General features: G+C 39.5%; 1 protein-coding gene across 12 annotated transcripts in view; it reads right to left on the bottom strand.

Annotated features, from left to right (window-relative positions):
• The window catches only part of ANAPC10 (anaphase promoting complex subunit 10), a 276,728-nt gene that overhangs the window by 212,380 nt on the left and 37,072 nt on the right, over positions 1 to 27,276 (bottom strand). For 2 of the 12 annotated variants that reach the window (XM_067551957.1, XM_067551956.1), the window contains exon 5: positions 4,170 to 5,334. The exons of 9 other annotated variants lie outside the window; for them this stretch is intronic. In XM_067551957.1, the coding sequence (XP_067408058.1) occupies positions 5,104 to 5,334 (231 nt within the window). In that variant the 3' untranslated portion in view covers positions 4,170 to 5,103. One more of the 12 variants, XM_067551960.1, reaches the window with a different exon arrangement.

Here is a 27,276-nt window from a genome sequence, read left to right as displayed (position 1 = left end):
CTGCAGTTGGAAAGGAATGCCTGTGTAAAGAGGATATCTGGCTTTATAGCAAAGGCCTGTAAAAACAGTTTGGGGTTATTTATGGGCCTGTAGAGAAGGCTTTGTGATTGGAGATGAATATAAGAAACCTAAATATGGAGGTACAATGCTTTTGTGCAAAACCTTCACAATGACAGTTGTGAGACAGCCAGTCAGAGTACTAAATGATCAGCTGTGTAGAAAGAAACATTCTTGGTCTAAACAGTATGTCTGTTCCATAATCAAAATGACTGAATAGATCAGAAAGAAACAGAAGCTTGGTATATGGGGATACACCTATAAAACAATGCCTGAAACAGCTTTTAGAGAAAAGAAAGGTTCAGTGTAGACTATTAGCCCATTACTGAACTTTAGATATATTTAACACAATTCACTGTTAGACACATCGCTTTTATAAAGATGCTATCAATGTTTAAATATCCTCACTTAGTAAAATTAGCTCTACATCAACCTATACAACAATGCAAAGATTACATCTTAACAAATGTGAGTGTTCTTTGTAGAATATGCATTTTTGTTTTGTTTTTTGTCTTTTTATAACCCTCTATCTCCCATGTACCAAGGTTATTTAAGACCAAAGATCAGTATATTTCATTACCTGAACTTTTGAGCATGCTGTTTGTTTTGGAGGTTTTTTAGACCTATCAGCCAAACACTGACATAACCATATTATGGTTTAGAGCATAGTGTTATCATTCCTAGAACGCACAACACAGTAAGTTCTATAAATGTTGTGTTGTTTGGTCATTTTAAAGTAACAAATGACACACCGGAGGAAGAGCAGCTTATTGACCAGCCTGCTGGTGAAGTATGTTTGTCCATAAAATTAAATAAGAGGAAATAATGTTTTGAGGTAACAAACGATCTCTCATTCAACTCTATTCCAGATGTTCAATTTCACTTTGTAAGGCGCAAACAGCCAGTTGCTGACTTTCCCTTTTGTTGAAGTAGCTCTGTATTCCAGTTTTCTCAATGAAAGGTCACAGAAGACAACTGAGAGATGTGAGACTTATGTCTAGGACACAGATTAGTGTCTGGAGCTAAAAAAAATGCTATCCCTGTTATTTGTTTTTACCCAATTACATAAATTCAAATTCATCAATAGTCAACATCAAAAACTGTAGAAACAATTTCTACTATTTCTCAAAATATATTGTGTGCTCATAACATCCTAATTATGTTTGTCCTACAATATGAGAATGTTGATGCCTTTATGGATGGTTGGCTATAAAAAAAATTACACATTTGGACCCTGTCAAACATTTCCATTTTCATATCTACAGAACAGAATGGTGGTTTGTGTTTATTTCAAAATAAATAAAGGGGGACCCACTATGAAGGCACCTGGTTACCTAAGATAAATAAAAACCAATCTGATATCAATCAACACACCATAACAGAACCCTCTGCTTGGAAGCCAGTTTCCTCAGAAGTCAATTTGCAGTCAGTATGCTTACATCAACTATAATACACTAAAGATTTAAACATGTACTGACCTTGTAAGAGGGATTAACAATGATCCTTTGCATTTGTTTGCCCTGATGTTGCATATCAAAGAGCAAGAAGAAATATTTGCAATGTATAATCATAATATTCTTGCATCTATACAAGGGCTTTCAGCCTATAGATCCCAGAGCACCTCAAACTTCTACTAAAGTATTGTATAAACTTTACACAGAGAATCACGTAAACCACCACCATGTTAGTGTAGCCATTCCAAGGAGTGAAATTTAATATTACAGTTTAGCACAGGTATCAAAGGATATTACATCCAATTGAACCTGCAAAAGGCATGTAGGGTGGCAGGATAATCAACTAAGTTGGAATGTGGCTAAGACACCAAGGCTGATGCCCCATCTACTGTTGCATGAATAACATTTTTCCACTGTGGGGGCAAATCCAGCATGGCTTGCCCTCTGCAGCTCCAAGGATATGTTGTCTTGCTGGGGCAACCCAAGAGCATATGAAACTGGATTGGACTGGTAGATTTGTTACTAGAGTCTACTGGACATTACCCTCTGTTGGAAGCTTCTGCAGTCTAAAGACAGAAGGGTATGATTTTCAAAGGTGCTCTAGTTAGGAGCACAAGTCCCAGTGTTCCTAATTCACTTAGGCACATTTGAAAAATCTCACCCATATTTAAATGTACCAGGCTCATCACAGCGCTCACTTTCAGCCATGAAGATGCTCTACAGTCCATGAAGATGATTTGTACAGAGACAGTGCTGATTTTCAGGATTTGTCCCTTTGTGAATGGGATTTAAGAGTGAGGAAAGATGTATATTATTAACATATGTAATAAGACACAACTTTGTATGACTATAATACATTGAAGAATGCACCAAAGGAGGTTTCTTGAAGCTAAAGAATTGTAAGTGTTGCAGAATACGTGCTCATAATTACCTTTAATGGAACTGTGAGGCCAAGAAGGGTAGCTTTATAGCACATAGCAAGGACGGATTGTGCACTCTAAAGATACTTCTTTTTCCATAAATTTTTTCAAGAGTTTATGAAATATTTTAAGGGCAGTGCGTTTTTAATAAATATAACTTCTCTTGACGACCATTAATTAACTGGTATTGTTAATAAAATAACTGGATACGTTTGCCTAATATGTGAGACAAAAATGTAATCTCTAGAATAAGAAAATGGAAACAATAAAAAAGTGTGTTTTATCCCAAAGTATGTTATTTGGCATCTTTGATTCATAGAGCTGAATAGGGGTGCAGAGTAAGTATTTGACACTAAATGTAATCTATATCACTGGCTGAAACTTGGTGAATAATAATAGTACCTCATCTACCTACCACTGAAATGAATGAGAATTTTGACTTTGGCCAAATCCTGTTTTCTCCTAAGTCAATAATAATAATTTCTTCCCTTTGTCCATGGTTTGCATTCAATCTACTACTAAATAAATGACAGGATTTATGGTTGTGAACAGCAGGTGGGTTCTTTAGTAGGAATAGTAGCCTGAATTAAGGACTGGGGCAGGAACATGCCAATGTGGTGTTTCTAAATTACTGTCCATTTCATCCTTTGGGATATTGGAGTCTTTTTGTTTTCAATGGGCATGCCTCTTGGCTATCATTATTCGATGAGTGAAAGCTATACATGTCACAGAAGAAGAAAGTGTCCTTACATAAAGGGCTGTATATTTTAAAAAGGCCATCTCTTGCAAACAAACACCTGCTATGAAGCATGAAATCAAAGGGACTACTCATGTCAGTTAGCACCAAAATCCATAGTATGTATTTGCAGAATCAATAATTTAAAAGCCCTACATTGAGTGCCATACTAACCTTGGGGAATTATTTACTGGTCTCAAAAAAGAAAATGTATTTTGTATAAAACAACAGCAAAAAGGGAGGAACAGCAACAAGAACTAGTATACCAAGGAATACTGAGCTGCCCTCAATTCAAAAGGCTATAATTTTGTCAAATTATTCTAGGAACATCAGAACCCACATCTGGAATAATAGATGTAAGGTCTAATCCCAAACCCATTGAAATCATTGGGCATCTTTCCACTGATTTTAGTGGTCTTGGGACAGGTCCATAATGGGGAAAAATTGTTCCTAACATTACTGCACTATAGGCAATAGAGTTCAACCAAAGAGGAATTTGCACATTTATGGTAGCACATTATTTAATGTAATATACAGTTACATAAAACTGATCTCAGTGTTATATCTCTGACTGCTTCTTTTTTTTTTTTTTTTGACCTTCCTACTTCCTTCACTCCTGTGCCTTCCTTCCTCCTCTGCCCTTCCTCTAATCTTCATCCATGTTTTCTTAGCCTCCTCTCTCATGGCCTTGTCTGTGCTTCCCAATTTAATTTATTTATTTGCTGTGTGATTTTCAAATGTTTTGTCCTAATTTTGATCCTATTGCAATCAACAGGGATTTATCACTGAGTTCTGTTTTGGGAGGGGGGGAGGGGGCGGGGGGGGACAAAGAGTTGGATAAATGATAACTACTTTTAAAAATTCCAGATTTTAAAAGGAGGATTGTTACTTTTCTGGTCTCACTTTTTAAAATCATGATGTAACTACCGAACAATAAGAATGCAAAAATTAAAAAGTAAGATTGCATGCTTCCATTAGTTATAAAAAGGACATGCACAAGTTTCTCATTTGCCTTGTGGCATTTTTTATTTCAATATGCCTCATCTTTTTTCTTTTAAGAAATTCTATAACTTACGTAAAACATTGCTCAGACTTGCACAGATTTTTATTTGAATTCTTACTATTTTATGTGATCCATGAGACTTCAAAGGGTGCATGGAAGCCATGCTAAGGAATGTTGCCTGTGCATTCTTTGCATGTCTATTATTACATTAGCAAGATGTAATGGTTACATTATATCTGTAATGACAGGACAATATAGAATACAATTAGAAATATTCACTTTCCTTCTAGATTATCAATTCTTTTTTCAGTTATACAGAAGAATGAAACCCACATTGAGACCTATTAGAATAAAAACCCAGTTAAATACATTTCTCACCAGAAACAAGACATGCACAATACCACAATGTTGTCCTTTCAAAGACATGAAGAACCCTCTTAAAAGAATGAACATCCTGTATCCAGAAAAAAGTACCGTAGTAATAATTTGTTTAAAAAAACACCTAATTAAAACAAAGCTTTTTTGGAGTGACCCGAACCAAAATAGGCAGTCAAACAATGAAGTATTCTAATGCATTATCAACAAATGAAGAAACAATCTGGAAAAAAGAATATACATGTTATATGCACCATGGTTATCCATTTCATAGGATAAGGGAAAGCAAAGGGGAAAGTTTTTTAATTCACCTTTTGAAAATATAAAAGCAACCTACAGCTTTTGTAAATATAATTAATAGAAAATGTGACTTTAAAAAGCAGATTAGAAATTACAAAACAGTACAACTGAAAACAGATTAAAGTTATACACAAAAAACTTTAAGTACACAGAGATACAATTCCACAAAAATAAGACCTGTCAATTTTTTAAACAGGAAAAGATAGCTGAAACAAAACTCATGACAAAATCACTTTTATTGTTTCTTCATAAGAAGATTCATCTTATCGAGCGATACATCATGAAATCAATTGTTGTACATCTAGGAAATTTACCAATAGAGCTTTCTTCCACTGGAGTGTACACTTTAATTTGTCTCATGTGAGTGTCTCTTCCATTCTGATGATTGGCTAAAACAGCAATTTGAATCATAAATGTGCGAATAGGCTTTTTATGAGAATCAGTTAAAGGAACATGAATCCAACCACTCGGTTCCACTAATTCAAGTTGCTACAAAAAACAAAAACAGGGGCAAACATTCAGAAACCATTTTAATCCACTTAACATGAATTATCATATATATATATATTTTTAAATCTGCTCTATAGAACATGGTTCCATATGTCAGATTTAGCTATATTGTTAAAAAAACAATTGAAAGAAATGCAGTTTAATAGTTCATGCTAAATTCTCTGGCTGGTGTAAATAGTGTAAATCACTATTAGTAATAGTGTAAATCCAGTGTAAATCAACTCTATTTATTTCACTGGAGCTGTGTATGCATAACACCAGATGCCCAATTTGCCCTTTCGTTGATGTTTTGGTAACTTAAAAATAAAAATAAATTGAAAATGTCAGTAGAAACAGATATAAAATTAATATTAGTTAACATGGTAAAAATGTTAAATTAAAGCAACATGGTTCTAATCCTCATTTGTAAGACATGTATCGGAAAGAATTTGGGACAAAATGTCAAACTATAAAGCTTCTTTCAATGTGTTTTAAAACTTTGATCCAGCCAATCTGAACTCTCAAAGGATGAAATGAATACCTTATTTGAATTTCTACATAAATCCACAGGAAGTCAGGCTTCCAAAATTACTCAGATTTTTGTGGGGACAGAAACACTGTGGAGATTGAGGATAGGTGGAAGATTTCATGGTGACATGTAATGTGCTATCTGCCAAGTTCCATGACTAGTGTCTCAGCGTTCCAATGTAGCCAGTTAATCAGATCTTGGTACGATGGCCTCCATTTTAACTTGGCATTGACAATAAATGGAGTAAAGTGGAGTATATCCTCTAATAAAGTGCATTTTATCCTCTAATCCTACAGAAGGTGATGGCAAAGTGTGCAAAGAGTTACAATTAGTCAAAGTTTAAACCCTGTCACCTATGGTCAACATGTGAAAATGAGGCAAGATGCTGTGTAAAAAGTTGGGGAACAACTATCTTGTTGGGTTGGAGAACAACCATCCTCAACATAGCACAATTCAGATAACTATGGAAGAATGTGCAGTGCAAAGAAGTTCTAAAGAAATAAATATTCCAGAAGCAGGCAGAATTCAGTCTGCTAAACAAATTGATGTCTACATAATTAGCATGTTTCCACTGTGGATGATTTGTGTTTTCAGCAGCTCAAGACTATTGACATTCTCCTGAAAATACTATGTGAACAAGGTTTTCCACAGACAACACATGAGAAGTGACATTTCAGAGGCATTGCTGAACAGTCTTGGACAGGGGGGAAGAACCCTAGAATATCCTGTAATATTAAAAAACAATTGAACTGACATAAAAGCTTTTAGTCATTCATTTTTTAATTTATCTGGATTTCAGAAAAACCCACTCCTGTTGACAGCTGCAGGCACCCTAACAAATGCCTCACAATACAATAAACACAATGAAATCCAAATAGCATTAAAATAATCATTTCAGCAGGAACAGCCAGCCAGGCACCTCCTTGTCACTTCTGCATCTTTCTGGGAAGCATGTTTTCTGCTCTTTCTAAACACCCTATAAAACAAACATATCTTTGCATATGTAGCTTTGAATACTTTGCACATACAAACTCAACAATACATTAGTAGGACAATCCAATATGGGGAAGCTGATCATGGCAACCTGTCAGTTGGGTCATACCAAGAACTCCTCCTGCTGTCTCCATGCTGCACAACATATAAATGGTTGGCTGTTACCCATTTTATTCTAAGTGTCATGTCCAAGAGGAATACCACTCCAGCATGCTTGAGCGTCAACTGGAAAATAAACAAATTCTCACTGTCTTTTATTACAGATTTGTTGTAAACCCACTGAGATTCCATTCCTGTGGAATCTTTCAGAAACTGTCACTTTAGTCCTGGAACTGTTTTGAGAGCTCATCTGAGAGATCACCTCTGAAAAAGCTTGTGATTCTGTGGTGATACTCAGTTTGAGCATCAGCAGCCAAAGACTGAAGTATAAATGAAGGTGCCATTAAAAAAAAGATTTTAAAATCCATTTCATACTGGCCCAGCCACATCAACACAGAAGAAAAAAATATTGTCTGGTCTATGCGCTGGATCCCTAATTTGAGATACATCCATTTAGTTCAGATATAATCTGCATTGTTGTGGAAGCTACCATTCCATACTCCAAGAGGCAAATCCTAATTCCACCTCTAGAGCTACAAAAGACCACAGTCAGAAGAACTGGAGTGTTTTTACAGTGCAGGGGAAAAGCGTGGGTGGGTGTGCATATAAAACTGTACATGCACACACACACACACACACACACACACACACAAACGTGTATACATATATTATACACAAAACACCACACTAAACATTATGGTAGCAAAGTCAAGCAGTAAAATGTTAGGAAATACCAGAATTAAGGTTGCCTGTGCAACCTTAACTCAGCCCCCTTGTGTGAATGCATTATGACATGCTATACAATACTGAGTACTTTGAAAAATCAGGTCCCAGGTGTCCCAAATTGGGCCAAAAATTAGTGGTTACTTCTGACATTAATCCTTTTGTGCCTCAATTTCCCATCTGTAAAATGGAGATATCATCTTCCCCCTGCCCCATTGCATAGTTGTTAGGATAGATTGTTTGTGAAACACTGATATGCTACAGTGCTGAGCCCCATCAAAAACCCATGAGGAAATTAGACAAAAACAAAATATTGAACAGCAGTCATTAATTGAGCACTATTGATTCTGCGCACTGATTGAGATAGGAGTCCTCTGAAAAAAATTGTGTGTGATGATCATGTAACTGAAGACTGTGCAGAAGAATGCCAAATTAAGGTTGCACAAAACCCCTTCATTCTGGCATTTCCTAACTTTTCAGTGTTTGACTTTGCAACCCTAACATTCTTCTAATGTAGCTTTTTGTGCATAATATCCTGAGTTTTTAGAAAACTAGCACTGGCACGCACATGGGTCATGAACATTGCAACAGGCACCACACAGACCTCTGTCACTTTCACTAACAAAATAACTGGTAGCAATAGTCGGTTGTTATCCACTATATGGACCAGCTCTATATGGTCTCAGTCCAACCCCTTGCCAGTTCCTCATCAGATTCATCTCCCTCCATCACCACCACTTTTCCCTGTCCCTGACCTCTTTCTATGTTCCCACTGACTATGTTCCTATCTCCGTTCCCAGGGTCCTCACTGATAATCTCATTAGCCCATCCCCTCGTCTCAGTCTCTTGGTCCACCTAGTTCCAGGCTCCCCAAACACCCCAACTTCCAGTCCCAGTTTCTCTTTCTCCCACCTATCAGTCTCCAGTCCCAGTGTCTTCCTTCCTCCCCTACAGTCCTTGTTCCAGTCTCCTCTCCTCCTCCCCTCAAATTCAGATCTCTCTGCAGTCCAATCAGGCAGCTTTTTCTTCCATGCTGCCTACACCCAACAGGAGAACGGGCTCCTGCTCTCAGTTCAGGTGCCTGAACCCAAACTCAGCATGACCCACAGTAGCCCAGAGCTGTGATCACAGGGAAATTCTTCTCAACCCCAGGCTACAGCATGCCCAGTGCAGACAGACTCTTCAGGGAATTTAGCTGCTAAAATCTAAGAAGTCTCTACTGAGCATATGTTAACTGCAATTTTTCACAGGCCCATAACTTTCCAAATTTAGACAAATTTTCATGAGGATAACAAAAGGCTCAACTCTGCCACCAGTGCACCCTCCCCAACAAACTTCAAGGCCCTGCACCAAAGCATGGAGGTACGAGAGCTTCTCAGCAAAGTGGTTGTAAGAATTCTGTTAACAGGCCAAAAAAAATATATTTTCCCCTAATCTTTTTCTCAAAAAACAGTTTAACTATTTTAGCTGAAACTTTCCACACACAAAAAAACATTCAGCCTCAAGCAAATACCTATCACAGAAAATTTCAGAGCAACCAGTTAAAGTTTGGCAAAAGTTATGAGAAACTGAAAACTGGCTCTTATAATGTTAAGTGTCAGGAAACCTTAACTATAGGTGGTGCTAAACCTCTGCCTATAATAAGAATTTATAGCTGTTAACCTGTCTCAAATGATTTAATTGTAAACTGTATTATATGTGAGCAATAAACACCTATTCATATGTTCTATTTCAAATTAATTGTGCCAAGATTATAAATCCCTGGGAACCACTGAGTCACCAGCAAAAGTCCATTATAAATGGCATTGTCGTATTTTAAGTGATTTCCTATAATTTTTCCCCAGATGTAGGCCATTTATTGAATCAGATTTAAAGAGCTTTTCATCACAATTAAATGCACTCAGGCAACATTTAAACATTTAAAATGTTTGCCAGAACGACTAATTACATAAAAGATTAAGAAGAACAAAAGTTAAGTCTGATTTTAATATATTTAGGTTTGTCTTACCAAAAACAAAACCAAACAAAACCCTGAAAAAAGCAGCAGTTACAAATGTTGATTTTAAATATTTATAATTCAGGGCATTTCCTTCAGCTCTTTCTAACCTGGTCTACAGTGTAATGGTTGAAAAGCTCACTGAACTGAATTTGGAATATTAAAATAAAAAGGTACAAGATACAAGAACTAACAAATAAAAACACAATACAAGATTATAAAAGTTAAAATGGCAGGTCAATCTCACTGCTTTGGCCCTTTTGTTTCCTGCTCTATGCCCTGATCAGTCTACCTCTTCCATCATCTCTGCTTCCAGACCACGTCTTATTTTTCCCGTTCACCTGCTCACCTCTGCCTATTTACTCTTTAGAGATGCACATACTCTCACACTACAATTATCCATATTATAATTTTATATTTGCAAACCACAACACAAACTATACAAAGGACAATGAAACTGAATTTTCCAAAATCGAATTAACCTGATTCTTCACTGTCTTGAACATTCCATAGTTATTTACAATTGTGTCAAGTGTGTCCAAAATGCAACCACTGTAATTTATTGCTGTTTTCCACCCAGTTGGAACTGGTGTAAATAACTATACAAGGTGTGTGAGGCATGGCAGAATCAGGTCCAATATGCTGTTAAACATGTTAGTTTAAATTTTACAAAGATGATGAGATGTAAGCCCAGTATTCTAAGGGAAAAGTGTTCTATATTGGCTTTGCTGGCCTTATTCTGTGCTAAGACATCCAACTTAATCTCTTTTTTTGATTTAAGAAGAGTATTACCACAATAATTTTCCCTTGAAAGACACCACCTCTTAATTAAACCTATTGACATTAACCTCCTAATTCCAAATTTATTTTGTGTAATTTGGGAATGGAGTCAGACAGATATTAAAAGCACTGCAAAGAGGGTATAGGGGGGTGGTTGTGGCAGCAGTCAGAAAGGGGAGTCTTCGAGTAACTGGAAATTGAGGAAGAGCAGAGCAAGTGGAGTGTGAAGTGGAGAAGAAGTGACAGTGGAAGAGGAATTACAGAAAGGTAAATGAAAGCTGTCAGCAAGAAGCAGCATGCCAACTGATCGGGACAAGGGGAAAAGAGATACTTTCTGGTCAGTTTTTCTGGCCAAAAAATTTCAAAGGAGTGCTGCAAGTATTTCCATCTCAGAGCAGGTTCCAACACATGGGGTTACGCGGTCCTCCTGCTTCCTGTAGTGACTTATTTGACATATTAGCTCGTTTCTGTGGGTGACAATTATCCAATTCCCAATGACTCTGACTGTGTGTGACATACTAAACTAGGACAGAGGCTGAATGGAATCCAACTTCCATCCCAGAGAGCGGCTTCTACCCTACAACACAGCTCCTCCATGGTCACTACTCCAGCACTTATACCGGAACAGCAACCAAAACTGCAAGCACTATGGCCACTGGATTTGCATAGTTATTGATCCTATACTTCCTTCCCACCTTGTTTCCAAACCTCCCTCCCCTATGTGGTGGCTTATTAGGAACATTGTACCAGGCCCAACTCCATTCTTGAAGCAACTGCACCCCCCTTCTCCATCCTACTTCAAGGCTCAAGCAGTACAGAGCATAACGTATGCCAGCAGTCTGCACCATGGGCTATTTTCATCCTATAGATCCAATCACACAGTCCTTTCTAAGACAAAATGCCTATAAACCACAGGAGTGAGTGCTTTGTAAGTGAATCCCTTCCTTTGTATTTGGCCCCTATTTAACTTACATACTACAAAAAGGACAGAAAATTATCTCATTGTCAAGCCGCATATATACTGTCCATAAGCCCTTCAGAATGTTTTATCAATGAAATTGCTATATTTGCTTCCTCTTTTCTGGTGTACCATCTATTTGTTTACCTTAATTTGGGTAATTAATAACCTTGAGCCACTGAACTATTCCTGTTCCCATTTGTGGACCGCTTCCATTTCTATAAAGAATGTCAACAGTACATATAAAGCTGTAGTAACCACACTTTTCAGGTACGAGACACAATCATAAAGTGACACAGACATGACACGGTGGGTGTCTTAAAACAACTTTGAAACTCTGTTCAATTTTTCTAAGAGACTTGATTTTGCTTACAATAATATGCTTCATAAAGCTGTTCAAATGGCAGCTTCCTGTTTGATTCTTTATTATACTCAGACACTTGAACTACTTTAGTGATTTTGCACTCTTTAAAATTAAATATAGCTGTTAGAGTGATCTACGTTAGTTGATCTTGCCTTTCTATATGCTAATTATTATCAGGGAATTAAAATAAGAATCAACCTTTTAAAAGTAGCAGGCATTCTCAATCAATAAAACATTCTTCCAAAAAGAGGAAGATTAAAAGAAAAGTCAATTCCAGAGAGAATAAATCCTATTTTCAGAAATATTAATGTTTATCAATGTACAAAATGTCTCAATATGAGAGTGACCAAATATGGGGAAAAAATTCTTTTTCTATTTATCTGTGATTTCCTGTTACTGTGCATACAGTTCTCCATAATAAATGGCAGGAAAAAAGAAAACCCATTCCCAAAAAGGTGATTCCTTCCCCCACTTCCCATAACTACCATGCACCACAACGTAAGTACCAGGATTTAGCTTCAGCAGGCTTCTGCATAATTCCAGTACTGGAACTGTCAACACATGAAGTAGCAGATTCTGGGCTTCAGCCATCTCTTCGCTTAGGAAGGAAGAGAACCAGTTAACAGCAATGATGCACCAGTTCCAGCAAACACTGAAGCAGATCCAAGAGAAACTTCAGAAGTTCCAAGTGAGTCAAAGGAGGGACACCACAAGAGAAACTTAACAAGCAACACAGAATCATACTCAGTCAAAGAGCCCACTGTGAAAAGCAAACTCTTTTGCTTTAGTGAAGCAACGACCACCTAAGGAGGTAACTTTGTAGTCATCATCAGTCACCTCCCTTAAAATGGTCAAGACATTTCATTTCAGTCCATTAGGTCAGAAGAGCTTTCTGTTCACTCAGGCAGGAGTTCCTGAAGAGTCATGGGGAAGGCAGCCCTGTTCCAAAGAGGTTTCTGTAGTGGCTATAGCAGTAGTTAAAGAAGAAGCTACATTAGCTGTACTAAAAACTGAAAACAGAAGTGCCAGACCCCCCTTCCAAAAAAATCAAATTTGAACAATTCCAGAAGAGTAGAAGGAAAGAAGAGATGAAGGAAACAGGACATGCTGGAGAAGTAAGAAGTCTGAAAGAATGAAGAAAAAGAACGGCAAAAGATTTTTGATCAACATTTTTAGTGACTCTCTTCCTTCAAACCACAGACTATTCAAATGCAGCTTAAAGCATAGCCTTGAAGAGCCAGTGCCTACGTACCAAAAACTTGTCTCTAATTGGGATAAAATAAGGATAAAATAGATAAACTGAATGGCAAATGGTAAATGAAGTTGACGGATATAACGAACTGTAACAAATATTAGGCACAAAAATAATGAACAGAAGTCCAAAGAGGTATGAAGGTTAACTAGACCAAGGAGCCTTTAAAAGGGATTTTACAGTAATAGTGGACTCAAAATGTACTTATATTATGGAGAAGATATTGAAAATGCCATACAGTTTGTGCATACAGTTTCTGCAACTTTGGGCATGCAAATCACTTGCAGAGTTTTTGTCCACATCACTTCTCAACACAAACAGTAATAGCTCAGAATCACTTGCACTGCAACTACATTTATTTACTTATTTAAATGCACAAAGTGTGCCTGTACAGTACATTTAAAAAACTGCATGCAGACTGACTCAGTGTCAATGGATGAGAAGCTTCTTAACCCACCAAAACAAAGCCTTCCACAACTTCTCACTCATCTATGTGCCACTCAACCACTCAGAAAAAATCCCAGGAAATTAGACATTCCTTGTTTTGTGCCCAGAAGGCAACATCTATAGTTCAGTCAGACCACAGGAGAAAGCTCATTCCAGACTTGAGGGCCTTTCACTGAGAACCCTCAGCCAAGAAGCAGGCACATCTAAAGATTCTGAGCCAGAGTCTCAACTGGTGTAAAATAACAGTTTCAATTAAGTCAATAATTATTTACTTCAGCTGAGGATCTGTTTCTTTAAATCAGAAGCCTCCCAGTTCATTTCCTCTGATGAGGTCTAGTAGGATAGCAACAGTCTCTAAAGTAAACAGGACTCAAATCATAGAGGGCTTCATGGATCAATATTCCATTAACAAAGAAATTAAATCAGGATAGTGTAGTCTCTGGAACACAGATAATTATATAAGCTCCCTATAGAGGTATCACTAAGCAAGCTTCAGAGAGACTTTTGCACATGTAAGTCATATCACTTGTGTGTACAACCTGTAATAGAGAGAAAATTGCATAAATAGTTACTTACACTACAGTAACTGTGGTTCTTGGAGATACTGTTGTCAGTGTGGATTCCACTATACATATGCATTCACTTCATGCACATGAAATTGCATATTTTGGAATTGCAGTGTTTGTCAGGGTTGCACACAGGCACTGTGCTTCCTCATGCTCTTGTGCAAGGTCAAAAAAGGTGAAGCATCTCCACTGCTAGTTGGAGAATCTGAAAAATAAGGATGAAGGTAGGCTGTGGGATACATTTTGACTCCAACATCAGGAAGAACCACGATTACTGTGGAGTAAGTAACCACTGTTTCTTCTTTGAGTATGTGTTGTGTGGATCCCCATTACAGGGGACTGGTAAACAGAGTACCCTTTTAGGATGGTAGGATGAGGATTATCAGATGCATCAGTCAGAGAGAGGTTATAGTGCTGCTCTCCCTAATTTAGCAGCCAGGGCAGATGACAATTCCAATATATATGCAATGTATAATGCAAAAGGTAATGGGTTACTCCATGTCGCTGCCTTGCAGATCATGGAAATTGGCATATTTCTGAAGCAGTCACAGGATGTTGCTTGAGCTCTGGTGCAGCAAGCCTTGATGTTCAGGGGGAGAGGTACACCAGCAAACTTGTAACAAGAGACACATTGTGATATTCTTTGCGACAAGATGGCCTGACCTTTAGAATGCCCAATTATAGTCAGAAACACTGGGGGAGAACCTGAATAGCTTGGTTCTTTCAAAGCAGTAAAGTAAGGCTCTGGAAATGTCCAGTGTATGTAATTGCTCTCTTGACACAGCATGGAGCTTTGGGAAGACAGCAGGCAGGTTAACTGATTGATTTATATGGAACTTTGAGATCAGCTTGGGGATTAATTTAGGGTGAGTCTTCAACACCACCTTGTCCCAATGAAACATCATGTAGGGAGGGGCAACTATAAGTGCTTGACACTCTTAGCCAAAAAAGAGATAGCAAGTAGGAAGACAGTCTTCAAAGTGAGGTGAAGTAAAGTGCATTATGAAAAGTGATCAAAAGGAGGCCCCAGGAGCCACAAGAGAACAATCCTGAGATCCCAGGCAGCAGCAGGTTCTCTGACTGCTGGATAAGTATGTAACAGACCCTTAAGGAACTTCAACACTATCAAGTGGGAGAAGACAGAGCACAACTGCACAAGTAGATGACATGCAAAGACTACTGTGAGGTGAACCTTAAAGGAGTTGAATGAAAGGCTAATGTACTTCAAATGCAGGAAGTAGTCAAGGGTCTTAGTTACTGCACTCTACACAGGGTTCAGGTTATGCTGGACCGACATGACGAGAACCTCTTCCATTTAGAAAAATAAGTCTTTCTGGTGGATATCTTTCAGCGCTGTATCAGGAACTCCTGGATTCGTCTGGAACAGTCTCTGTCCGTGGTACTTAACAAGCCAACATCTAGGCTGTCAGATTCAGGGACTTTGGATCTGGAAAGAGTAATCTGACTGTGGTGCTGTGAAATCAGGTTCAGGCAGTCTGGGGGCTGAGTAGGTGTATGAATAGATATCTATGGCGAGTGGGTCACTCAAAATTGCCTTGGCCAGCAAACAGCTATGAGAATGATCATGGCTCTGTCTCACTGATTTTGGATATCACCCTGGGGGATCAGGGGAATTGGTGGAAAGTAGTAAAGGGGGTCTTTATTTCACTGCAAAAGGAAAAAGTGTCTGGTAGCAATCCCAGGCACCTGGCCATTCTGGAACAAAAGTTCTGACATCAGTCATTGTCCTTGGTAATGAAAAGGTCTATCACCTGAATCCCACAACAATGAAATATCAGCTCAGTGATGAACCTCCACCGGAACCACTCATGATTGGCCAGATTGTCTGCTCAGGAAACCATAGAGTTGTTGCTGACATTCATAAATGAAGAGGCATCAGGGTTATCCTGTGCTGGATGCACCATGTCCAAATTTTGATGGCCTCCAGAGAAGGGAGCAATGAGCAGGCACCTCCTTGCTTGTTTATGTAGTGCATCACAGATGTTTTGGTCATCAGGATCTGCACTGTAGAATTTCAACAGCCTGATTAATGAGAAGTTCTGTGTCTTCCAGAGAACAGGTCCTTTGCATTTTTAGGTGGTCCAGATTAGCTCCCTACCCTGTACCTGACACTTCTCTGATTTAAGTTCTTGTTGGGGATGGGGCTGAGAGTAGTACCTCCCTCCTTGTATATTTTTGGGTTCTAATCATGATGTCAGTTCTGTGAGGACATGAAGTGGAACAGAGACCTTCCTGTCCTCTGGTATTTCACCAGACAGTAGATTGACCTGAGCCAGGGATTTACTGTATGCAGACAAATGGCCTAATATGCCAAGTCAAATCCATACAGTCATAGCAGTCGAGAAGAAGCTGTCCTCAGGTAGATATGCTCTCTCCAACCTGGAATTTATTGTAGCTTCTATAAGCACTATTGTCTGTGATGGGATGCAAGACTTTTTGCAATTCACTAGAGGACCAGCTGGGTGAACAGAGTAAACGTATTCCACTGTCTTCTGCTGGGACCTGTATCTGATCAGTCAGTCATCCAGATAAGGATTAACTTTAAGACCTGTCCTCTCAGGTGAGCCACTAAACACACTGCATTTTGTGAAGACTCATTACCTCGGGGAATCCGAATGGCAGTATCTTGTACTGATAGTGAGTTGGCTCCTCTGTGAATCTCAGACACTTCTTGTGGGCCATGAGGATGACAATATAGAAGTACACATCCTGTAACCTGAGAGCAATGAACTAGTTTTGGGCCTTCGGAGATGGATTGATGGAGGCAAGCATTATCATCCTGAATCTGAGAGGTTGTATATATTTGTTCAGCCTCCTTAGGTCTAGAATATGACAAAGGCCTCCTTTCTCTTTTGGATAAGGAAGTATGGGAAGTAGAAGCTTCTTCTTCCCTTGTACTCCTGAGGAGCCTCCTCTATGGCTCCTACAGAAAGCCATGAAGCCACTTTTTATAATAGGCTCTCCTGCAAAAGGTTCCTCAAGAGGGATAGGGAAGTGGGTTGGGTAGGGGATAAGATGTGGAAGTTCACAGAGTAAACGTAGATGATGATGTCCAACATCCATTTGTTCAATGTGATAGTGGACCAAGTCCTCTGCCTCTATGATGGTACTGGATGAGCAATGAATGAGACTCTCCTAGGTTATTGGGATTTTTTTCCTTGGCAGGTAATCATGTTGTTGGCCCTGACAGTAGGTCAGTGTCCTTCGCTGGGACTGGGTCTTAAAATGCTTTCTGTAGGGTGCTGGTGCATAAAACCCTGACAACTGTGACACAGTCCATGAGTTTTCCAGGGAATGCAGCTTTTATCCCTTCTTTTGTTAAACAGTTCTATCCCTTTGAATGGTAGGTCCTCAATGGTGGTTTGTACTTCTTTTGGTATACTAGGCACTAAAAGTCCAGGGGGCCATCTCATAATGACAGCCAGGACCATCGACCTTGCTGCTGTGCTGGATACAACCATGTTAAAATGCTATTCTAGTGACCCTCTGGCCCTTGTGACCTTTTTCTAGGAGAAAAACCCTTTGTGGACCTGGATTTCTCCTGCATTGCAGATACCACCAGGAACCCTGAATTTAGGTGGGTGCAGAAATATTCAAAGCCCTATGGGGGCACTAGATATCTTTTTCCCCATTCATTTACATGTGGAGGGAAGTGGTCAAGTTTGCCGAAATTCCTTTGTCAGCTCCTGTATGCCCTCATTGATGTGGGGAGGAATTCTGGCTGGAGTCAGAGAGATTACTATATTAAAAAAATTTGTAGGACTTCTCCTGTATGGTTTCAACGCCCAGGGTCTCGACAATGTGGGATAGAAGTTCATGGAACACCATGAAGTCATCAACCACTGCAATAGGAGCTGGGATCACTTGCCTCATCAGACAATGAAGACTACTCCTTCAGTGGAGACAGTAGTTGTCCCTCCACTATCTGCAGAATATGGGGGTTAATGTCAGGCTTTGGTGTTGATGACCTGCCTAACAATGCCACTGGAGAGTGGGATGTCATCTTCCTGAATGCACAAAAGAGGCCATCTTCTCCAGGACACCTGTGATTGTGGTCTCCAATAAGGCCAAGATGGCATGTTGAGAGGTGCTGGTCTGCTTCAGTGCCATTTATGCCTCACCTGTGGCAGAGCTCTTAGTGAGAACCCTCTTGTACGTTCTTGGTGTCAGTCTGTCAAGCACTCCTAGTTGCCACAAGTAAAAACGAGTAGCCTGGTGAGAATGAAGAGGAGCAGATCTCTTCAAATAGTAGTGTCACTGAGTGACATGGCCTCTGTGCTGGTTGCCACTTCCATGAAAAGGATGTCCCCAAAGGGGACATTGATGGCTCTGTGAGGGCATATCTCAGGTCTTTGATGAATTCTGTCATCTACACCAGTACTGGTGTTGAAACTCCTTTCTCATGTGCCACTCCCATCTGTTGATTCTGGACACTTTGTGATCAGTGTGGATACCAGTGAGACACGGTATGCCCAATTTGCAGATCAATAAGGTTTAATGTGCAAGGTTTTCTATAAATATACTAGTTAGATACAAAGCCTAAAATTAACTACAATATATCATACTCACTAAGCCTGGAGAGCTAAGCAGTTACTCAGAAGGATGTACACAGGAACGGCTTTCTTCAGGGGCCCCGCCAGAGAGTCAGTGGATCCTCTGGTCCAACTGGCAGCACCTCCCATGGAGTCAGGTGTTGATGGAGCACCCCCCTTTGTCTAAGTGGTGACTTCTTATATCCTTCTACAAACAACCTTCACCTAATTATCTCTCATTATTATATATGCTAATTACCTACATTGGGTTTCCACCCTTAACTACTTCCATTCTCACCATGATAATTGGGGTTGTCAAAATAACATATGGTGATAGGAGGGGTGGAGTATATGCCCTTTGGCAATGAAACAGTGTACCCCCAGAAGTTCAAGGATAATTTGTTGTTCCCATCACCATTATATATGTGCAGCTGCAAGCATACAGTATCTGTATTTTGTCTTCTTATGTGCAGAAACTGAGACATCTATAAGGTTATTCAGTCTCTGCCAACTGGAAGATGTCATGCTACAGGGGTCAGAATAGCCAAGCAAGCAACTGAAGCTATGCTAGGCCTGTACGACAGTGATCAAGCAACTCAAATTGTACTGAGCCTCCAGCACCATCCTGGCAGAAAACCTAGAGACTGTTTTAGGAGGAGTATTGTTTTATGTCCTTTTGGGATGACCCTGTGTGGTGTTAGGAGCTATGTTCATACTCAGTCTAACTCTGCCTCTCAGCCTCACCCTTCTGTGTCCAGGGTGACTTTGCTGCCTTCTTTCCACATGATGCTGCCTGCTCAGGGGAGCCAAGGACTAATGCTGATTCTTTTGGCTCTGCTTTGATAGTGATTATTTCCTCTAAATCTGAAGGGATCTGCATGGATTATTCAAGCAGATGTAAATTAAGCCGAGCAGCATACCTAAACATGCAGGTCCTTGAGAAAAACAACCAGTATACCAAGCACCTGTCTGGATTCTGGCTCTCCCCCAAGCAGAAGAGGCATCAACTATGTCCATCAGTTAGGGGGATCAGCCCATCACAGGATGGGTAAGGTTTGTATCCTGATGGTTTTGAGTCCACCATGAGGTGTGGAGATTGGTGTGAAGTGCTTTGCCCCACTGTAAAGGAGAAGTCTCCCTTTTTTTTTTTTTTTTTTTGGAACATTCAATTTGGAAAAGGAGGAAAAAAGAGGTGAATGTGAGATTTCTTCACTACATTATTTTTAAAAGATTAAAGTAGTAGGCTGGACACTTGCTTGGTTCTCTCTTGCTGCCAGAGGTAATAAGAGGGAACTAAACTGCTCCACCCTTTATGCCCTCACACAGGTACAAGTGGATACCAAGCACACACATGGCCCCAACAGACATTGCTATTCAAAAGTCTATATCTCACACGCATGAGGCACATGCGCACCTACAGTGGAGTCTAAGCCAGCACATACTTAAAGCAGAAACAAATGATTTTCATGTGTATAAAGTGCTTTTAGCTTCTTGTTTTTGGGGGTAGGGGGAATGAGAACAAGAGTGCAATAAGATTTTATGCCTGCTCACCACAGTATAACCTATAATGACAAAAAAGTGAAAAATATGCAATCTAACAAAATATATTTTGAAAAGACCATTAGCAAACTAAAATTACTATTATATCTCACCATTATACATGGTAACAAATGGAAAAAGTGACAGATTTTTGCAAAAAATGAAACAATTACTATAAAATGCTATGCAAATAGCATGCATTTTTAGGAGACAGCCTTTTACAGAAGGAAGAAAACCAAAATTTAGCAGCCATGACACATTTTATACAACTTAAAATAGCACTGCAGGTCACCTCACTATGGATAGTCCTTTAAAATTGTGAAATTATTGACAGCCATCTGAGAGGAGAACTCACAAGCACCAGGAGAACAGTTAGTTACCAGATCCGAGCAACAAAAATCTGTCATATTACAGATTACAAGTTCTCTGAAGGGAGTGCATAAGAAGCAGAATTCTGACATCAGCTCAATAGGGTGGAACTTTCCAGTCTGGCTATTCTGAACACTCCTTTAAAGCTAACTCCTAGCTTTGTGGTTCTCTCACCTGGAGACTCCAGGAAGCAACATTCATGACAAGGCAAGAGATGCTGACATATATGTTATGTCTGTAGATGTGTCAGACTTTATCCGAGGTTCAAGAGTTTATTTATTTAGAAGAGTAGGTGTGTAAACATGGCAAATACGTTTTAAAGAAGTATTTCTTTAAGTATTCTCAAATCATTTTTGCCTAATTAAGGGACAGGGAGAAGTGTGGAGACAGATATAAAAATATAACCTAGTAATTTCAATATTCTAATTTTCATAGTTTATTCCAAGCCACACTCTTCTCTTCCCATACTTGAACGTTTTAATTATTACTGAACATTTCCTTAGTGTACAGTATTAGAAGCCAACACACCAAGACCTCTGTTCAATAGATGGACCAGGATTTTCAAAGATGCCTGAGGGATTTGAACCCCAAATTCCCAATAAATTAATTGGATTAGGACAGTAAAATGTCCTAGATGTCTTTGAAAATCTCAGCTGCAGTGTCCTGCATTTTGCACAGGAAATTAAAATTCTCTTTATAGTTTTTCTCATGTTGGGTAGTTCAGATTAGAAAAGATTCCAGTCTCTATTGGAAAAGAAGGTTGTTTTCATCACAAACCTTAGCAGCAAGTTCCTACTACATGATTCAGGTCCACTTTGGGGAAAATAGAGGAAAAGCGTACTTAACTCTCTCTGCCATAAGGTAACTATAACATATTGCCACAAACTGTGTGTACACAAACGACACACACAGGCAGATTGTGGCCTACTAAGGTATGTCTACATAGCATGTTGAAGCGAACCCCCAGCCCAGGACAATAGACTCACGCTAGCAGAGGTTGTGCTAGTGCTCTAAAAAAAAATGTGCAGACAGCGCTTTGAAGTTGCGGCTCGGGCGCAACTTGAGATAGTTCAGCAACCTCATGATTTTTTTGGGAGAGGGAGGGAGTCTGACTCACCATTTTTGAATGCCCGGGATAGGGCTACAACACAGTCTAGCCCTCAGGAACTAGGACTGACAGCAAAATCTCAAGCTTCAGCTTCTATTGTTCTAGTTAGGAATCTGTGCAGTAGCAACATTCACATTTCATTTCCAAAGACTTCACGGTAATAAATAAGTAGTTATTTCCTAGCAATATTTTCTGTATTATTTTCGGCAGTAAAGGTTTGCAAAACTGTTGAAAAACCTACACTTTGTTTCCAATGTCTGCAATTTTCATTTGCTCTGTTTCTAACATATATAATGGAAACAGATTCTGTTTATGAAAGTGCAAAAACAAAAGTCAGTTCATAATTTTCTTTCAAAATTGTTTAGCCATACTCAGGAAATCTGTCTAGACATAGACAAGGTTAAATTATACAAAGTATTTGAAAAATTGAATTATGCATGAATAAAGGATGTTTTTAGTCATAAAAATCTAGCAGCATTGAATTAATTCTACTGCAGATCAATTAGAAGAATACAAGTGGAGATAACATAGAACGTTACATTTATATAGCACCTTTCATCTGACAGGATCCCAAAGTGCTTCAACAAATAATAAATACAGAGAATCACTGAAATGCAACTTCTTCTGGGCTGGAAGGAAGCAACTAGTTCAATACACTCAGTACATGAGAGAAGGGGAAGATCTGAATTAGAACAACAGAGCAAACCTCTGTTCTTACTAACTGCACTTGAGATCCATACAGAGTAGAGACCAGCTTGATATTTTTCTCTTCCAAAAGACTTGCACACAAACTACTTGGCACTGAGTTTTCTCTTCTGGAAGAATGAAGCTCTGGAATGATCTTGCTGGGATTCAGTCAGACTTCTGACCAGTTTAATTAGCAGCATTTTGTGAAAAGTCTTAAAATTGTAGTAAGGGACGTCTGAATGCTGCCAAGTCAACCAGCCTCCTAATGCAGAGGCAACATGCCATTCTGTTTTGTAAAAACTGGATTCTGAAGCAAAGGATGTCTACTCTCTGGCCAATACAGAATTGACATTTCCTAAAGGAGCTACTTTTAAATATCGCTCTTCACAATCTCTCCTACCAGATGAAAGCCTAAACAATGACTATGTAAAGAGCTTGAACCAAATTCACTATTGGCAGGTGCATTTCCACGGAAGTTAAGAGTTGTTCTGATTACACCAGTAATAAAGTATCTTTATGTCTAGATGACAGATAAGAGTCAGCTGCTAGAGACAGGGGTATATTGGGATGGCTGGAAAGATTGATGAACTCTGCAGCTACCTAATTTACTTGTAGGGAGGGAGGATCTGTGCCAATTCTGAATAAGCAGATGTAGAAAAGGAGAATTATAGGTGGGCTAAAGCAGGTACCACTAAATCTGCATTTACTTAGATCCAGTGTCCATAATCTCCTGCATGTAGGTTGCAGAGTGGCTGTGCTCTGGTCACGCAGGTACCACACTGCAGCCCCACCAACAAACTAAAAGATTAAATTCCATTTGCTCAAACTCTTTATACCCCTGCCAAGTCACTGATTATGTTATCTTTACTTTGAAGAACAAGCATAATTTCTCCTACTGTACAGGATGAGTAATTTCCCGTAACAAAATAAACCTGACCCTTTGGTTGTAAATTTCCATTTCTATTCTGGGTGATCTAATTGTCTTGGGGCTGGGCCAGCTCTGTGGACCTTATTACTTAAAGAAAAAAAAATCTGTGTTTAGCTGAAAATTTCCTATTTTTCGTTACACTAAGATCCATAGATCCACTACAATGGGATTTTCATAGCTGTGCGCTTTCCAGGTTGGCTCCACATGCTTTAAATATGGACATCCAAAATGAAGCTGATTCGTTAATGGATGGATCCCTTAAAAAAAAATCTGATTCTCTGCATTCAGCAGTTGAGGGCACAGCCAACAGACAGGGGGATCTTGACCTCTGCCAACGGATAATAGAGTGAGATGTGAAGGTGATAACCAGAATTAGAGTAGGGCTCATGTGAACTGTTGTTCATGAAGCATGTTTGTGCAGCATTCCCACAGGCTTCACTAAGAACTGAAGATTTATTTCTATGACATCACTTGTTTTTGGTTATGATCATTTTTCTCCTTTGTTAACATTCTTCTGAGATGAGACCTTGTATCTAATAGGATTCATCATCAGCCTAGGCCCACAATTGACTTTCTTGGCACCATATATCTATATTTATCATAAAACCAGGATACTTCAAAAACCATATCATTCTGTGTGTTTGTTTCAGCTCTCTTGCTGTGCATACAACAGAATTTTCCAGGAAGAGACAGGAGTGAATTTCCTTACTGCAATCATGAAATAGACCCTGAGAACACTTGACAGATCAAATTGTAACATTCTCCCCCATCCCCACCCCGTTTCGATCATTACCATCCATATGCAAAGCAAAATAATTGTTTGTGGAAAGATAAACAGGAATGTAAAGACAAGCCTATTTTAAAAGTCTATTCAGATGGAACTGTGCTCTGCTTGTTACTGCTTCTCTGATGCTAGAAATAGGACTAAGAGCAATCTCTGATGGGAAATGGGGTAAATTGCTCTGATTTGAAGTAGATAATTCATATCCTGGGACAAAACTGTGCCTGTGATTTTTACGCAGTAACCTCTCTGAATAATATCCAATTACCTCATTTTGATCAACACTGTTAGAAGCCATTTGCTTCCAAACTGAAAGAGCATGATACCCATTGGGAGTGGGTGGAAAGGGAATGTCTAACTCCAGATAAGGTTGAGCTACTGCAGCACTCTGGATTGATTGCAGCTATCACTTGCAGAGTGGTTTTCTATCTTGTACTTCAGGGACCGTTTCAACATGCCATGTGACCTGTATTCCTTTCTATAGTGTCTGGCAGGAGAAAGGATTGTGCAACCACTTTTCTGACGACTCATAATAGCCTCATCTTTTTATATAGTTTCTCCGTGTAGCACAGAGAGCTGGAAACGGATTAGTCTGCACCTTTGATATCAATACTAAGGCCCCATATAACTACATGAAACAGATTTGTGTCACACTCTTTCAAGGAGAACCTCTTAGTCTTCTTTACATTGAGAGGACCATACTTACAATACTGACCACTCATGCTAACGCTGTTTGTGAAAGCATGTGGACAATGTCAAGTGATATTTCATACATTTATTTTTGTGAAAGGGCTGATGTTGACAGGGCTTTCATGCCCATAGGAGGAACTGAAGTGACACCTTCCTGGACCTGGCTGCTTGTGAAGGGCCTGTATAGCGGAGGAGGCCACTCTTCCAGGTAAAAACCAAAAACCACAACTCTATCAACAAAAACATTGAGTCCCTGACCATCAGGAAAGACAGACACATTTACATTTGGTAGCAACAGCAGGCTGAATCTGAACCAGTACACTTTGAAGAACCTTATGTCCTTATAACATGGGGGCTGGGGGAGCTATAAAGAGGTACATGTGGGCCAGATGATTGCTTGCTTGTTCTGCCACATCTGGACTGCTCTATATGTTGCCATTTCATGGCCAGCTGCTGTAGGGAGAAAGTGGAGGTGGTGGTGAGGCATGGCAACCTGCAACACCAGCTGGGAACAATAAACTGGATGTTATGGAATAGTGACAGGCAGATACTTTCCTAGTCTTTTAAGTAAGGCAGGAAAATCCCCAGAGAAGAGAAGAACTGTTCTACAGCTTGCCTAGGATGGCCACAGACATCTTAAACATAGTGTCACAGTACCCTACCTGAAAGTCTATCCTCAATATATCTGATCCCATTACCACTGATTTGGAAAGCTGGTTTTCCTCTCTAAAGGAGGAAGAATTCCTATGTTGGGTGAGTGACCACGTCCAGAGGAATCAGCACTGGTATTTGGTTTGAATTTTCTGTGTTAATGTGCCATGTTGCACTTTGAGAAAGTGAGCAGGGGAACTGGATGCTTAGGATTAGCTGCCATGCTCACTCAATGAAGCTGAGCAGGGAAACCAGTGCTGATTATATTTATATTCCCTTTGGGAGTTTGTCCCTATGAGCTTGTGTCAAAGGAAGGAGTGAAATGGGGCACAGATATTACTCCAAAAATATTTCCAAGGGGCTAGCAATCTCCTTGCCCTCAAAGAGAATGGGCTTATTATCTTGTCCCCCTTTACAGTTCTTTCAGAGAACATGCCAGTGTTCAAGAGTGGACTTCTCAGAGGCTCAACACCTTTCAACTGTATGGGATCCACATAGACCAAATGAAGTGACCCCACTCAGACTGGGCTGGTGGGGAACTGCACTTTTCCAAGTGAGAAGCCCAAGCTCTCCAACAAGACACTCTATGATAAAGAGGGTTAAAGTGGGAGACGCAGAGCTTTGGCGCTCTCAGCCTAGTTCTCGCCCTGAAGTCTGCAGGGGTGGCAGCCTCTAAAAACATCTCAGTAGGGAAGCACAGCTGATGCAACAGTGCCTGCAAAAAGCAAATGCCCACCTTATGACATAGTTGGAATAAGACAAGACATCTCAAGATGAACTGTTAGTCAGAAATTTGAAATAAAAGCTTTCCCCTTAAAACTTTAAAGCTTAAAGTTCCCCTGCAGAAGTCTCTGTAGCAGGAAGGTCTGAGTGAGCTGCTAATGCCTATGGAGGAACTTCAGAAGGCATGGCAACTCCTCTGTTGCCAGTGTCTGATAGGCCTGGTTTTGCCCCCAACCTGCATGGTATCTGAAGAACCCATTATAATAGATCTGTGGACCTCAGCATGGAAGAATAAGATCCATGGATATGTGTCAACACTATAGCTAAAAATGTTTCTAACATATAATAGAAACAGATTTGTATAAGTTTAAACTTATATTTAATTATCCAGGTAAATATGACTATTTTAATGATGTGTTACCCAAAATGCATTATTTTAAGATGATAAAGGGAATGAAGAGGATATAAAGTTTCTCCTGTAATCTATATCCAAATCAAATGAACCAGTGCATTATCATATTAATACTGGTGAAAAGAGAGACATTTCTGCAATTAGTTCACTTTAAAAACAGCCAACCAAAAACCCACTACCACCACCACAGTCCTTTGACATGATCTTTAACCACAGCTGAGGAAAGCAATGAAACTTAGTAGTGCTACAATAATTTTCAAGTTAGATACAAGCATTGTTTCTACACGGGTGTGCTCCTAACAACATTTGCCTTTAGATAGACAAGGTGGATGAGGTAATATCTTTTATTAGACCAACTTCTGTTGGTGAGAGAGACAAGCTTTCGAGCTTACAGAGCTCTTCTTCAGGTCTGGGAAACTTATCCAGTGTCACAGCTAAATACAAGATAGAACAGATTGTTTAGCATAACTCATATAACACATATTTCAAGGGACCTTTAAAGGTTAATGGGCCCTTACCCTGAGTAAGTTTCCCAGACCTGAAGAAGACCTCTGTAAAAGTTTGTCTCCTTCACCAACAGAAGCTGGCCCAATAAGATATATTACCTCACCCACCATGTCTCTCTAGGGCTTGGTCTACACTACAGAATTAGGTCGATGTAAGGCAGCTTACATAGATTGCAGCTTACATAGACCTAAATCTGAAAGCATCTACACTAAAATGCAACTTCCACTGATGTAACTCACCCACTATACCGACTTAATAACTGCACCGCTGTGAGAGGCATAGCGGTT

Source organism: Emydura macquarii, unplaced genomic scaffold, assembly GCF_026122565.2.
Source record: "Emydura macquarii macquarii isolate MOO-44397 ecotype Brisbane River unplaced genomic scaffold, CSIRO-AGI_Emac_v2 contig_1363, whole genome shotgun sequence".
NCBI lineage: Eukaryota > Metazoa > Chordata > Testudines > Chelidae > Emydura > Emydura macquarii.
This window is presented reverse-complemented; position numbering and strand designations above follow the sequence as displayed.